This window comes from Lissotriton helveticus, chromosome 11, assembly GCF_964261635.1.
Source record: "Lissotriton helveticus chromosome 11, aLisHel1.1, whole genome shotgun sequence".
NCBI classification, from domain to species: domain Eukaryota; kingdom Metazoa; phylum Chordata; class Amphibia; order Caudata; family Salamandridae; genus Lissotriton; species Lissotriton helveticus.
Window position 1 is genome coordinate 601,469,787 of NC_136072.1, and position 12,857 is coordinate 601,482,643.

The following is a 12,857-nucleotide window of genomic DNA, read 5'->3' on the forward strand; positions in this document are numbered from 1 at the left end:
CTCAACTCTGGAATAAACTACCCCCCCATCTTTTGTTAATTACCAACCACCAGTCGTTTCGTAAAAACGTAAAAACCTGGCTTTTCACAAAATAATCGCTGAGACTTCAGTCCCTAGCTTCTGTCAAGGTTGTTGTTCTTCACTGCTAAGCGCCCGGAGACTGTCCGGTGAATTGTGCGCTCTACAAAAGCTTTTGACTTATGACTTATTGCCAAAGAAACGAGTGCTTAATTTCAAACTGCAACCATCGCTGCCTCACACTCAAAGCCTTTTTCTTTTTATAATTTGTATATTATACATTTTACCCTGTATAAGTTGTTTTCTAAATGAGGTAAAACAGCATAAAATATATCAGACTCAAGGAGCAATCAGCAAAAAGATTTTATATGACTGGAGACACAGCTCTGCATTTTCTAGCTCCTACAAAAGGGGTAAATATAGCTGAATAATGCACCACAATCAGCAGGCCAAAGTAGACTTTTTAATGACTGCAACCAAAGCATTTAGATAGTCCAGGTTCAATAAAACTCATATGCAGACATCCATATAAAAGTATATTTTGGGGTACATATTTTTAGTTTTGGAGTACTCTAGTAGAAGCATGCATACACACTGCACTAGAACAATTTAAGAAAATATCCCACCTATCTTCTTAGTTTGTCGACGCTGTGAGAATGGACCATGACAATCTCGTTTCCCACTCTCCACAGATAACGGCTTTGTTTCTTTATGAATTTCTGCAGTGTCTGAACCATCAATTTTCAAGATTTCTTTAAGCATCTGTGTACCTTTCTAAAACAAACAGAGGGAAACTCTTGGTCAATATTTCAAGTGGAGTAAATATAAATTAAAACGGAGATTGAGTTCAAATAATTCCAGTTTTATTGGAAAACTAACACAGAAGGTACCAGCCCTTTCCTCCATTGGACTTAAAGCCTCGCCTCAACGATTCAGTGTAGTATTATATTGAGGGGAAAGATGTGGATCATGTTGACAAGGGCTGAATGGTACATCACTAAAGAGGGAGACACAACTCGATGCTCTGTGAGTGGAAACAATATAGTTCCGTTTGCATAGCAAGTAGCTGCATGTGCCAGCAATGCCAGGCAGCTTCTGCTGATTGTGCAAACTGGTAGAGAATCCCTCCAAATGCAATCAATCCAAATGCAGCTCCAGAAACACCTCAGGTGTGCTACACATTTGTCAAGCCCTTGAGCCCATGCGCAGTCTGTCAGAGACGTACAAGTTACTTACCGTCGGTAACGATGTATCTGGTAGAGACGATTCTAGCGGCAGATTCCTTAACGTAGAATTATCCCCAGGCAGGAGACTGGATCCGGAAAATTTTCTTTGCCACAGCATCTCTGAGCGCATGGGGTGGTACTCCGCCCTGACGTCGTCCGTGGGCGTGACGTCAGCGAAGTCACATAAGCCCCACACCGGCGCGCTGATGTCAGTTTTCTTCGGAGAACATTTCCGCGCCACAACGCGGAGCCATCACAAACAAAACTGTGGAGAGTATGGAAACACTGTGCGAAAAAGCAGTGAAAACAGAAAAGGGAGGAACGAAAGGTGAGAAACAGCACCAGTTGGAAAAGTGCCAGGCACTAAGGTACAGAAAGCCATAGCAGTGAAAGAGCAGGACACCGCTCTGAGGAGCAACCTTGCAAAGCTAAGGCAACATCCTCCCTGGAGGCAGAAAAACATGTGAAAAATGTCATAGCAGATGATAGAGAGTCTGCAATCACAATCCACAACAGTGAAGGGCAACAATTCCGGAACAGATGAGTAACGGCAAATTACTCCAAGACAACATCATCAAGGAGGGTCGTATCCCCTGGAAGGAGCTAAAGGCTGAGGTACAGCCAAAAGAACCCAACTCGGAGGACTGCAGAGGAATCAGAAACCGCAGCAATTAAAAGAGAAGAAGCGTAAAAGTAGGCCCCCACACTGGAAAAAACCAGGGTGTAGGGATGCAGAAGTACACATGAACCAACTGACCTTGTACCAGCAAGGAAGGGTGGAACAATTAAACAGAATGAAGCATCCCGTCAGGGAGGAAGTGAAGAGGACACTCGCAGAAGACAAGCCACCCAGAGGGAGGTGAGTGCAGAAAACCACGCTGAAGGTCCTCGCAGAATGGGGAGGAAAGGCGGGTCGATAAGGAATCTGCAACTAGAATCCTCTCTACCAGATACATCGTTACCGAAGGTAAGTAACTGGTGCATCTGATAGAGACTACTAGCCGCAGATCCCTTAACGTAGAATAGATACCCTAGCCATACCCAGAGGGGAGGAGGGCCTGCGAGAGAACCTCCCCAGTTAGGAAGAAACACAGGGCCCCAGCAGGGGATGTGTCATGGGGAAAAGAAGGGCGGCCCAAAGAAAACATGGGAACACCTCTAAGGGAAGAAATCCTGCAGCAGAGGACAAGAACATAAAGGGCCTGTGGGGTAGTACCACAGACGCCTTACCAATCAGCCCAAAATGACACAGATGGCCCAACCTGAGGACCTATACGGTTCTACCAATAGCCAAGAGCCACAAAAGCCAAAGGGGCTGTACCAGCAGCCAACAGTACAGAGGGGCCAACCTAAGGACTCGGAAGGAACGTCAAACAACACAGAACACACAGACGGGCCAACCGAAACACTAGACCCCAGAAAAAAGGTGGAATAACGCCTCCCATAAAACATCAGAGGACCGACCAGCCAAGCTTACGGAGGGGGAGGAGGACGGAGCACCGCATGGAGCCGCTGAATGGCGGAGTCCGCGTGGGTGTTAAACAAAAGAACCCCATCGAAAGGCAGGTCAATCAGACGCTCCCTAATATTCTCTGGAAAAACGCCATCCTGCAACCAAGCATGGCGGCAGAGAGCCACAGAACTTCCCATGGCGCTACTGAGAGCATCAGAAACATCCATGGCCGAACGGAGAATAAACGTGCCCAACTCCCGGCCATCCAACACATGGTGCCACAGATCAGCGCGGACACCTTTGTGGGAGGCGCGAGACAGACGGGACTCCACTGAATCCCACAAGCTGGACGTAGCTCTGGCCAATATAAAAAGCGCGTTGATCGCTCGCAAAGCAGCACTAGAGGAAGCGAAGATGTAACGCCCCCATGAATCCAACCACCGGGCCTCCCGTGACGGAGGAAACACCACCAAAGGCAAGGAAGAAAAGGCAGTCTGCAGAAGAGGGCCCTGGGTAGAAGGGTGGAAAGAAAGGCAAACTGGGTCGTGCGGCGCAGGACGGTGGCGGTGCAGGAGTGGCTGAGGCACCAGATCACCCGCGGCAGGACTCCCCCCAAGGCCCCCAAAAGAGAATTGTGGAGCGAAGCTTCGAATGGAAGAAGCAGCTCCCGTCCACCCGAGCCCTGGTGGAGAACCTCTAGCAAATGGTCCAAAAGGAATGGGTTGACGGGGTCGCCCATTTGCAAAATGCCAGCAGCCGTGGAAATGGCCCGGACAAAAGCTGCACTCGCCTTCGAAGAGCGTCGCGGGGGAGAGCGCAATTACTCCGTGGGCGACTGCTGTAAGCAAAGCAGTCCATTTCCCGAGTCCAGCTGGAGGAAGAAACGGCCAGCCCCTGAATGATTGAAGATACGCGGACGAATGGGGGCCCTGAGGGGCCTCCGGGGAAGGTGGAGAAGCCTGCAGAGCAACCAACAGCGAGTTGTGGAAGAGAGGGTCCAGGGGCTGTGGTCGCGGGGACGCGAACAGCCTTCCTGGAAGACACCAGGGAAAAAGCAATGACGTGGCATCCCGTCAGCGGGGAAGAGGAAACAAGAAGATGACAAACCTCTGGAGATGAGTCGATGACCCGACGCCGGCACTGCACCGTGGAGACCGCCACATGCGCTGGTGCGTCATCGGCTGGTGCGTCATGGGCCGGAGCGGGCACCGGGGGCGCCGAGTCGACCTCCACCAACACTTGCGTCCTAGGAGAATGGGGCGGGGTCGGAGCTGGGGCGGCTAAAGTACGGCGCCGAAAAGGAACCGACTCGACCTCCACCTGCGTAGAGGGTCGAGAGGGACCTGGGGAGGCACCCCGGACCCTAGCCACCACCCACAGCGCCGCTAGGGCCTCCAGCAAGGCAGCCACATGCCCAGAGGACCAAGGGGGACTCAGGGACGAACCGTGAGTCCCGGTGACCTCCTGCGACACCACAGGGACCCCCTGGGGGGTTTGCGGCATGGCAGAGATGCCGTGGGTCAAAGAGGGGAACCCTGTAGGGCCTCACCTCGACGACAGCCCCAAAACCTGAAGCCGAACTCACTGGCGCCGGGGTCGAAGCCGCTGGCAACTCCGCTGAAGGCCCCGCACGTCGCAAGGGCTCCGCGAACGTCTCAGGAAGAGGAGGAGGGGCCAAAGAAGCCTGCAAAGCCGTAGCATAGGCCTCCATTTGGGCCCTAGTCGCCCCAACGCCAGGAAACGGTGGGTAGGGTGGCGACGAGCGAGGCTGCATGTCCCGAGGAGAACACGTGCCCTCTGCAGAACGGGGACCAGGCCTCGTGGACAAGCTGTAAGACTTACTGGTGGGCGAGCGATGCCCCTTGGGCCGTGGTGAAGGTCGATGTCATAGCCGGAATCGGCGGTTTCTGGACCCTTATGTAGGGGACGGACGCAGTGACAAGACCGATCTGGACAGGCGGGCCGAAAGCAGTTTCATCTGGCGCTCCGGCCGGGACTTCGGCTTCAGATGCTGGCAAGCGTCGCAGTCCGTACAATCATGGTGCTCGCCCATACACCACATACAAACAGGGTGAGGGTTCGTCGCCGACATCTCACGCATACAAGAAGTACACGTCTTAAAGCCCTAAGGCATTCACACACTGTTCCACAACACAAAGCGTGAAAAGAAGACCTGAAAACAGGTCAGGGACACGATCCGGATCCACGTTGCAAGCGGAAAATAAGGAAACTGACGTCAGCGCGCCGGGGTGTGGCTTATGTGACCTCGCGGACGTCACGCCTGTGGACGACGTCAGGGTGGAGTCACTTGGTAACGCACCCGGAGCGCAGAGATGCTGCGGCAAAGAAAAATTTTCAGATCCAGTCTCACGCCAGGGGATAATTCTACGTTAAGGAATCTGCGGCTAGTAGTCTCTATCAGATATTCCAATCAGTCAACTCAATCAACCCTGCTTCGCTCTGGACAACTTGCTTACCTCCTTTCCTGCGCTATCCAGTTGACACTCCTGCATGCTCCACGCCCAGGTTGGCTGAAGTTCTCAGTCTGAATCCCAGCTCCTCCTGGGATGCAACCATGACCACCTGATGACAACCCCCCCCCCCCCCCACACACACACACACACCCCTTTCCCAGGCTGTCCAAGCACACAAGCGGGGCCCCTACCCACAGCACTAAAAAGTACCCCATATTTCTTGCATGAGGACACACACACACACACACCTCCCCCCCGAATAAGCAAGACACTGCCGACTACTCTTCCATCCTTCATAGATATCTGATCAGGGTGAGGCAGCATTGTACCGGCCAAGGGATGGAGATCAGAGGCAGCTCTGAGCACCAAGGAAAGGTAAGTATGCAAAAAAAAGTCTCAATACTGTGTATGTGTCTGTGTGCTCATATACTTGTGCCAGGTGTATGATGGGTGCATGCATGATGACCTCTGCCCACCCTGGCCATATGCCTGCTCTCACAAAAAGGTAGTCATTATTTGCACTGTGTGAGCATTCATGGAATGATGAACATTGCTCAGCCCTAGTAAACCTACTGGCCAGGTATAATGGCCATTATATTTGGCAGCCTGTAAGCATCTGTGGTATGATGGCCATTGTCCAGCTGTGCTGGCCCTTGCATAACTGTGGCACTTACTGACATCAGGTGCACATCCATGGAATTATGCTAATTGGTGACCAGGGCGGCCCTTGCATAATGGTTGTAATTCTTGATGGCTTCTGAACATTCTTGCCCGTCATCAGTAAAATGCTGACCCATGCCAAATTGGGGCAATTATTAGCAAATAAGGGTGCATGCATAACACGCTGCCCACTCGCCTACTTATGGTCAAAAGCTCTTAATCACACAATGGCAGTACATTTTGGGAATTTGCGGGCCTCCATGGCATAATACCTATCATGAGTAACATTTATATCCTGGCATAAAGGTGATCATTCTTGTTATACTGAGGCATCTTAGACATGCTGGGCATGACAGAATGGTATCCACTGTTGAAATACTATGTGCATCAATGTGACAGGTACACACACTCATAGCATCATAGCTTTCCTAGAAGTAAGGTGGTAAGTCAAGCTACATAATGCACATCCACTGCATAATGGACCCCACACCTGGCATAATGAACAACCTGGCAGTATGGGAGTATTCAATTCAATGAATCTTTATTCGCCAATCATGGCCATAAAAGATCAAATAAAAGACATTAAAATTACAGTATTGGGGGTAATTCTTGCAGAACTCTTAGCATACAGTGGACACAGGTGGTAATTGACATTTAGCACCCATACTTGTTGTATTGGTAACCTCTGGACACTGATGGTAAATTATGTCATTCTGTCGGCATGCACATCATGATGGTGATCACCATCGCATAATGCTGGCCTTTTTTTACAGTTTGGTACTTCTGGGCATGGTGTAGGCAGCCGCAGTTTGATAGTGCAAAGAAGGTACTGTAAGCGGGTATGAATACATTAAAGTTGAAGAGTGGAAGTAAATGTATTTAACATGCACTCTCATGCCTCAAAGCGGCCGCCAGACTACTAACCGGCACAAGAAAATTCGACCACATCTCACCACACCTGAAACCTCTGAACTGGCTTCCTTTTGAGGCTGGAATCCAACTGGCCTGTATCACTCAAAAGGCTCTATACTCAAATTCCCCTGCATTTCTTGCCCAGAAACTCGTGATATCCAGAGGAACCAGAAACTCCCGGTCCGCCAAAGACCTCTTGCTCTAATCAGCACGCTTGTGGAAAAAAAGAAGCTTACAATTGGGCCTTCTCTGGGGCCACACCACTAATATGAAACTCACTCCCGCCCGCCATTAGAAGACTTTCATCCCTCGCCCATTTTAAAAAGAAGGCCAAAACCTAACTAATGGGCAAATTCCTCTCCGATTCACTTGCGGGGCGACCACCTCAGTGTTGCAGTTTTTCTTCCGTTTACTGCCACACCTGGGACCATCCGGATGTCAGCTACGGCACCTCCGGGCATCCCAACCAAGGATCTGGGACCTCTATCTTACCTTATAAGGTTTTACATGTTTGTATCCATATGTTTTCCACCCCCCCTTCCAAGTCTCTTGTATTCAACCGGCTAATCCTGTAAAGCGTTCTGATACCCTAACGGGTCAAGTTTGTGCTCTATAAAATACACATAAATAATTAAAAAAATAAAATGTACATGCTTAAATAACCCTCAGTCTACAACCACCGACCGATATATCTTTTGCCAGTGCTCGAGATTCAGAGATAGGATTGGGCAAGACATAACTGAATGCATTTGTAGCTGCTTGCGTCAAAAATGCTAGGAAGATGAAGGGTGAAAGCTAAAACGAACCACCTGATGCAGGTCACAACTCCACGCAATATTTATTTAACGTTATGCCACATTATTAAAGATTAATTCAGCGCTATAAAATACAAACCAGAGCAAACGACTGCGGAGACAAATGCTCTTCTTTGTTCACTCCTTCATCCTTGTTCTGAGGACACTTGGTTTCGCTTTCAGTAGAAATCTTTAAAGAAGCTATGAGATTTTCAAATTCCGTGCAAGCCTGAGGAATAAGAAAACACAGTAATACAATTGCTTCTAAAGCACTTTCATTCCAGCCCACCAAATGATGAGAATGAACCAATGGGAATACTTTTCAGAAAACCTATTAGTGAACAGACGTTTGACTTGAAAAACTGGGTAAGATGCCTTTAATACATGATGCTTAGCAGTACCTAAGGGTTACTATATTATTTAAAGAAAAAATACATCACAGAATCAAGATGATACAATTAATTCATCCGACAATGAAATGAGTCTTATGTTAAATGTAAATGACAGTGGTGATAATATTTTTGAAATCTTTACATTTTGGTCAATCCAATTTGCCATACAATCAGACAGAGGTCAACATGTTCCTGGGGTTTAATCTGTTCAGTTCATGTTTGTGAGGAAGGTGGACTTCTCTAGCCACCAATGAATAAGTTACTTATCCTGAAAAGTTTCTTTCTTGTGCATACTCTACGTAACAGCAGATTTCTCACCTTTCAAATACTATCCAGACTCCAGATTGAATCCGGAAACATTTCATAGCAGTGGTCTCACATACTACTAGGTGGCACTGAGCGGTTCCGAGAAGGTTTCGTTTCACCCAAGAAGCGAACAAAGTGGAGCTCAATATAAGCGCCTCCCCTGTGCGCGGACTACAATTTCTTGCCTGACTTTTTCAGCACCCGTGGACATGGAACACAAAACAAATGTCAGTACCATTGTGCTAAGCTCTAATAAGGGACCGTTGTAGATGGCAAAAAGAAGCCACTCCACAGTATGGGGTTGTGGAAAGGAAGCAAGAAAGCTGCAATTGAAGAGTATCCACCAGAAAGAGCGTTACTGATGGTAAGTAACTGGTTCTTCACATGGATAATTCTAACCTCAGATTCCTTAACTGTAGAATAAAAAAGAAAGCAGTGTTTCTCAAGTGTCTGTGGAGTGTACTTAGACCAAAACATCTTCAGGGCCAAGCGGGTGAATTGTCCTTTCCATCGGTCTGGACTGCCAAGACAATAGTGCTTTTTATGCACCAATGCCCACGTCACAGCCTGGCAGATATCAAAGTGAGGTACTCAACGCACAAGTTACTTACCTTCGGTAACGATATATCTGTAAGAAACAGTAGTTAGTATTAGATTCCTTACCGAAGAATATCCCCAGGCGTCAGACTGGATCCGGAAACTTTTGCGTAGCAGTACCCTTGCGCGTCGGTAGGCGTCGTCTGCTGCTCCGCGTCCGTCGTCGGCGCCGGGATGATGTCGCCAGAGTACTTAGACGCCGCCCTCGCGCGCTGACGTCAGTTCTTATACACAGCTTTTCTGCGCCAGAAACACAGAGCCATGATAAAAACCAACACTGGTGCCATGAAACTAGGGCCCTGAAAGGGGATGACCTTAACCCTAGATATCGGTTCGCAGAACGGGAAGGATGGGTGGGTCGGTAAGGAATCTAATACTAACTACTGTTTCTTACAGATATATCGTTACCGAAGGTAAGTAACTTGTGCATCTGAAAGAAACAGTTTAGTAATAGATTCCTTATCTTAGAATAGATACCCTAGCAATACCAACCCCGGTGGTGGGTCTGCGAACCAATATTCACACCAGAAAGTCCTGGAGGACGGAACGGCCAAAGAAGCCATCTCTCCGGACTTGGCTGTCCAGGCAGTAGTGTCTTGCGAACGTGTGCAACGAGGCCCACGTAGCTGCCTGACAGATGTCCTGCAAGGGGACTCCCCGACCCAGGGCAGTAGTAGCTGCCGTGGCCCGAGTGGAATGGGCCCTCAGCCCAACAGGAGGCTTAGCCAAGGAGTAGCATACCTTGATGCACAAGACGACCCACGAGAGATGGTCCGCTTGTGCACCGCCCGACCTTTCTTAGCGCCCACGTAACCAACAAAGAGTTGGTCATCCACCCGGAACTGGCGAGTGCGATGTAGATAGAAGGAAAGCGCACGTTTTGGGTCCAGACGGTGGAGCCTCTCTTCCTCTTTCGAGGGATGCGGAAAGAAGGTGGGCAAGGTGATGGACTGCCCTATGTGGATGGCTGTGACTACCTTGGGCAGGAAAGAGGGTCTTGTCCGCAACACAACTTTGTCCGGATGGACAGAAAGGAAAGGAGGTTTAGAGGAAAGCCTGGAGCTCACTCACTCTCCTGGCAGAGGTGATGGCAACCAGGAATGCAGTCTTAAGCGTAAGAAGACGTAGAGGACAGTTATGAAGCGGCTCAAAAGGAGCACACATCAGAAAAGTTAGAACCAGGTTCAAGTCCCACTGGGGCATCACGAAAGGAACAGGGGGGAACATATGAGTGATGCCCTTCAAGAACATATTTACAATCGGGGACTTGAATAAAGAAGACTGATCAGGTAGCCTTAAGAAGGCGGAAAGGGCAGAAAGGTAACCCTTGATAGTGCCCAGAGCAGAGCCCTGCTGGGCAAGAGAAAGAAGGAAGAGGAGAACCTCATAAAGGGGTGCAGAGAGAGGATCCACAGCCTTTGCCGTGCACCATGCCACAAATTTGTTCCACCTGCAGGCGTATACCGAATTTGTGGAGGGACGCCTGGTTGCCAGAATCACAGTACAAACTACAGGAGGCAAGTCAAATGGCCTCAACTGTCACCGCTCAATCTCCAAGCATGGAGGTGGAGACTGGACAGGTTCGGGTGAAGGACCGTCCACGGCTGCTGCGACAGAAGGTCCTCCTGAAGAGGCAGACAAATCGGGGGATCGACAGACATACTGAGTAGCTCGGGATACCATAACTTGGGTCCAGTCGCGCCTGATCGTCAGCACTCCGGGCAGGAGTGGTATAGGCGGAAAGGAGTACAACAGACCGCAGCTCCACTCGCGACGAAAAGCGTCGCCGAGCGAGTGCCGCCTTGGAAATTCCAACGCGCAGAACTGATGACATTGCGCTTTCTCTTCGGTGGCTAATAGATCTAACCAAGGCTCTCCCCACTGCTGAAAGAGACTTTGCGCCATGTCCGAGTTCAGACGCCATTCGTGATCCATCATGCACCGACGGCTGAGTTAGTCCGCCCTGGCGTTCAGGGAACCTATCAGGTGTTGAACCACCAGGGTCACGCCCTGATGTTCCAGCCACTGCCAGAGGCACAGAGCATCCTGGCATAGGGTCCACGACCCCACCCCGCCCTGTTTGTTGGAGTACCACATGGCGGTGGTGTTGTCCGTGAACACCTGCCCTACACTCCCCCAGACAGAGGGGAGGAATGCCTTCAGTGCAAGTCGGATCGCCCGCAGCTCCAGAAGGTTGATGTGGAGCCGGGACTCCGCCAGAGACCAGAGGCCTCTGATCTCCGCCTCTCCCATGTGGCCCCCCCCCCCCCCAGCCCTGGAGGGACGTGTCCGTCACAACTACGTGCTCCGGTTGGGGTAGGGAGAGGGATCTTCCGCTGACCCAATCGTGGTCCGTGAGCCACCACTGCAACTGTTTTGCAGTGCCCTCCGAGATCAAGACATGGTCGGACAAGTTGCCCGGATGCTGGGCCCACTGAAACTTCAGGTCCCACTGCAGAGCCCGCATCCGCCACCTGGCGTGATGCACCAGAAGAATGCAGGAGGCCATCAGCCCCAGGAGCCGCAGCGTCAACCTGACCGAGACTCGGGATAACGGCTGACAGATCGGAATCAGAGCCGGAATATCCCGAACCCGCTGTTCAGGAGAATAAACCCGAAACTGCACTGAGTCTAGAACCGCTCCGATGAAGAGGAGCTTCTGAGAGGGACACAGGTGTGACTTCGGCACATTGATGGAGAACCCCAGCAGGTGCAGGAGGTCGTCCGTAGTCTGGAGGTGGCTGACGACTGTCTGAGGCGAGCCCGCCTTCAACAGCCAGTCGTCGAGGTAGGGGAAGACTGAAACCCCTAACCTGCGCAGATGAGCTGCGACCACCGCCATCACTTGTTAACACCCGTGGGGCACTGGTAAGGCCGAAGGGGAGCACGGTAAACTGAAAGTGCTCGTGGCCTACCGTGAACCGCAGGTAACGCTGGTGGTCCGGCAGGACGGGTATATGAAAATAAGCATCCTGCAAGTCCAACGCTACCATCCAGTCTCCTGGGTCCAGGGCAGCTAGGACCTGGGCTAGTGTCAGCATCTTTAACTTCTCCTGCCGGAGGAAGCCGTTGACGTTCCGCAGGTCCAAGATAGGGCGTAGGCCCCCTTTGCCCTTCTTGGGTACCAGAAAGTAGTGGGAGTAACAACCACACCCTACTTCTGGCCCAGGAACGCACTTGATGGCCCCCTTGGCCAAAAGGGCCGTAACTTTCTCTCGGAGAAGTGCCAAGTGATCCCCGACACGCGGTGGTACTGCGGTGGCATGGCTGGAGGGATCGCCTCGAAGGGGAGGGAGTAGCCCCTTCGGACGATTTGCAGCACCCACCTGTCCGATGTAACAGTGCGCCAGTGGAGGTGGTGATGGCGAACCCTGCCCCCCACTGGCGTCACATGGGCCTGAAAGCTCGGACTAGGAAGGTTTTGAGGTGGATGCTGCAGGGGCAGGTGTGGACTGGCCGCGCCGTTGTCCCCGACCGCCGCCACGGCCGTTTCCACGTACACCACCGCGCTGGACGGTAGTCTGCGGTCCGTGGCTGGCTGCACGTGTGGGGGCGCCCCTTCCTTGGCCACAAAAGGAGCGAAAGGCAGCCGATAGCTGGCGGGGGCCGAGAGGCCCAAGGACTTGGCCGTAGCCCTCGAGTCCTTAAAGCGCTCAAGCGCATGGTCTGCCTTGTCGCCAAAGAGGAGACGCCCATCAAACGGCATGTCCATAAGAGTGTTCTGGACATCAGCCGAGAAGTTGGCGGACCTCAACCAGGCGTGGCGACGAATCGCCACCGTCGTTGCCATCTCTCTGCCCAGTGAGTCCGTGGTATCCAGCCCACACCGGATGGAGTACCGTGCCGCATCTCGACCCTCCGCAAGGGCTTGGGTGAGTTTAGTCCGGGCCTCCTCTGAGCATTGTGGCTGCATGTCCGCGACCGTGTCCCACAGAGCGTGGGTGTAGCGCCCCAAGAGGCATGCGGTGTTGACTGACCGCAATCCCAAACACAGGGAGGAGAATACTTTCTTCCCGTACTGCTCA

The 12,857-nt window shown here is 51.3% G+C and overlaps 1 protein-coding gene across 2 annotated transcripts in view; it reads right to left on the reverse strand.

Moving 5' to 3' along the window:
- Window positions 1-12,857, reverse strand: part of XRN1 (5'-3' exoribonuclease 1) — a 1,049,234-nt gene that overhangs the window by 206,328 nt on the left and 830,049 nt on the right. For both annotated transcript variants that reach the window (XM_078666417.1, XM_078666416.1), the window contains exons 36-37: window positions 7,638-7,766; window positions 645-792 (exon numbers count right to left, since the gene is read on the reverse strand). In XM_078666417.1, coding sequence (XP_078522543.1) covers window positions 645-792; window positions 7,638-7,766 — 277 coding nt within the window. The remainder of the gene's footprint in view (window positions 1-644; window positions 793-7,637; window positions 7,767-12,857) is intronic.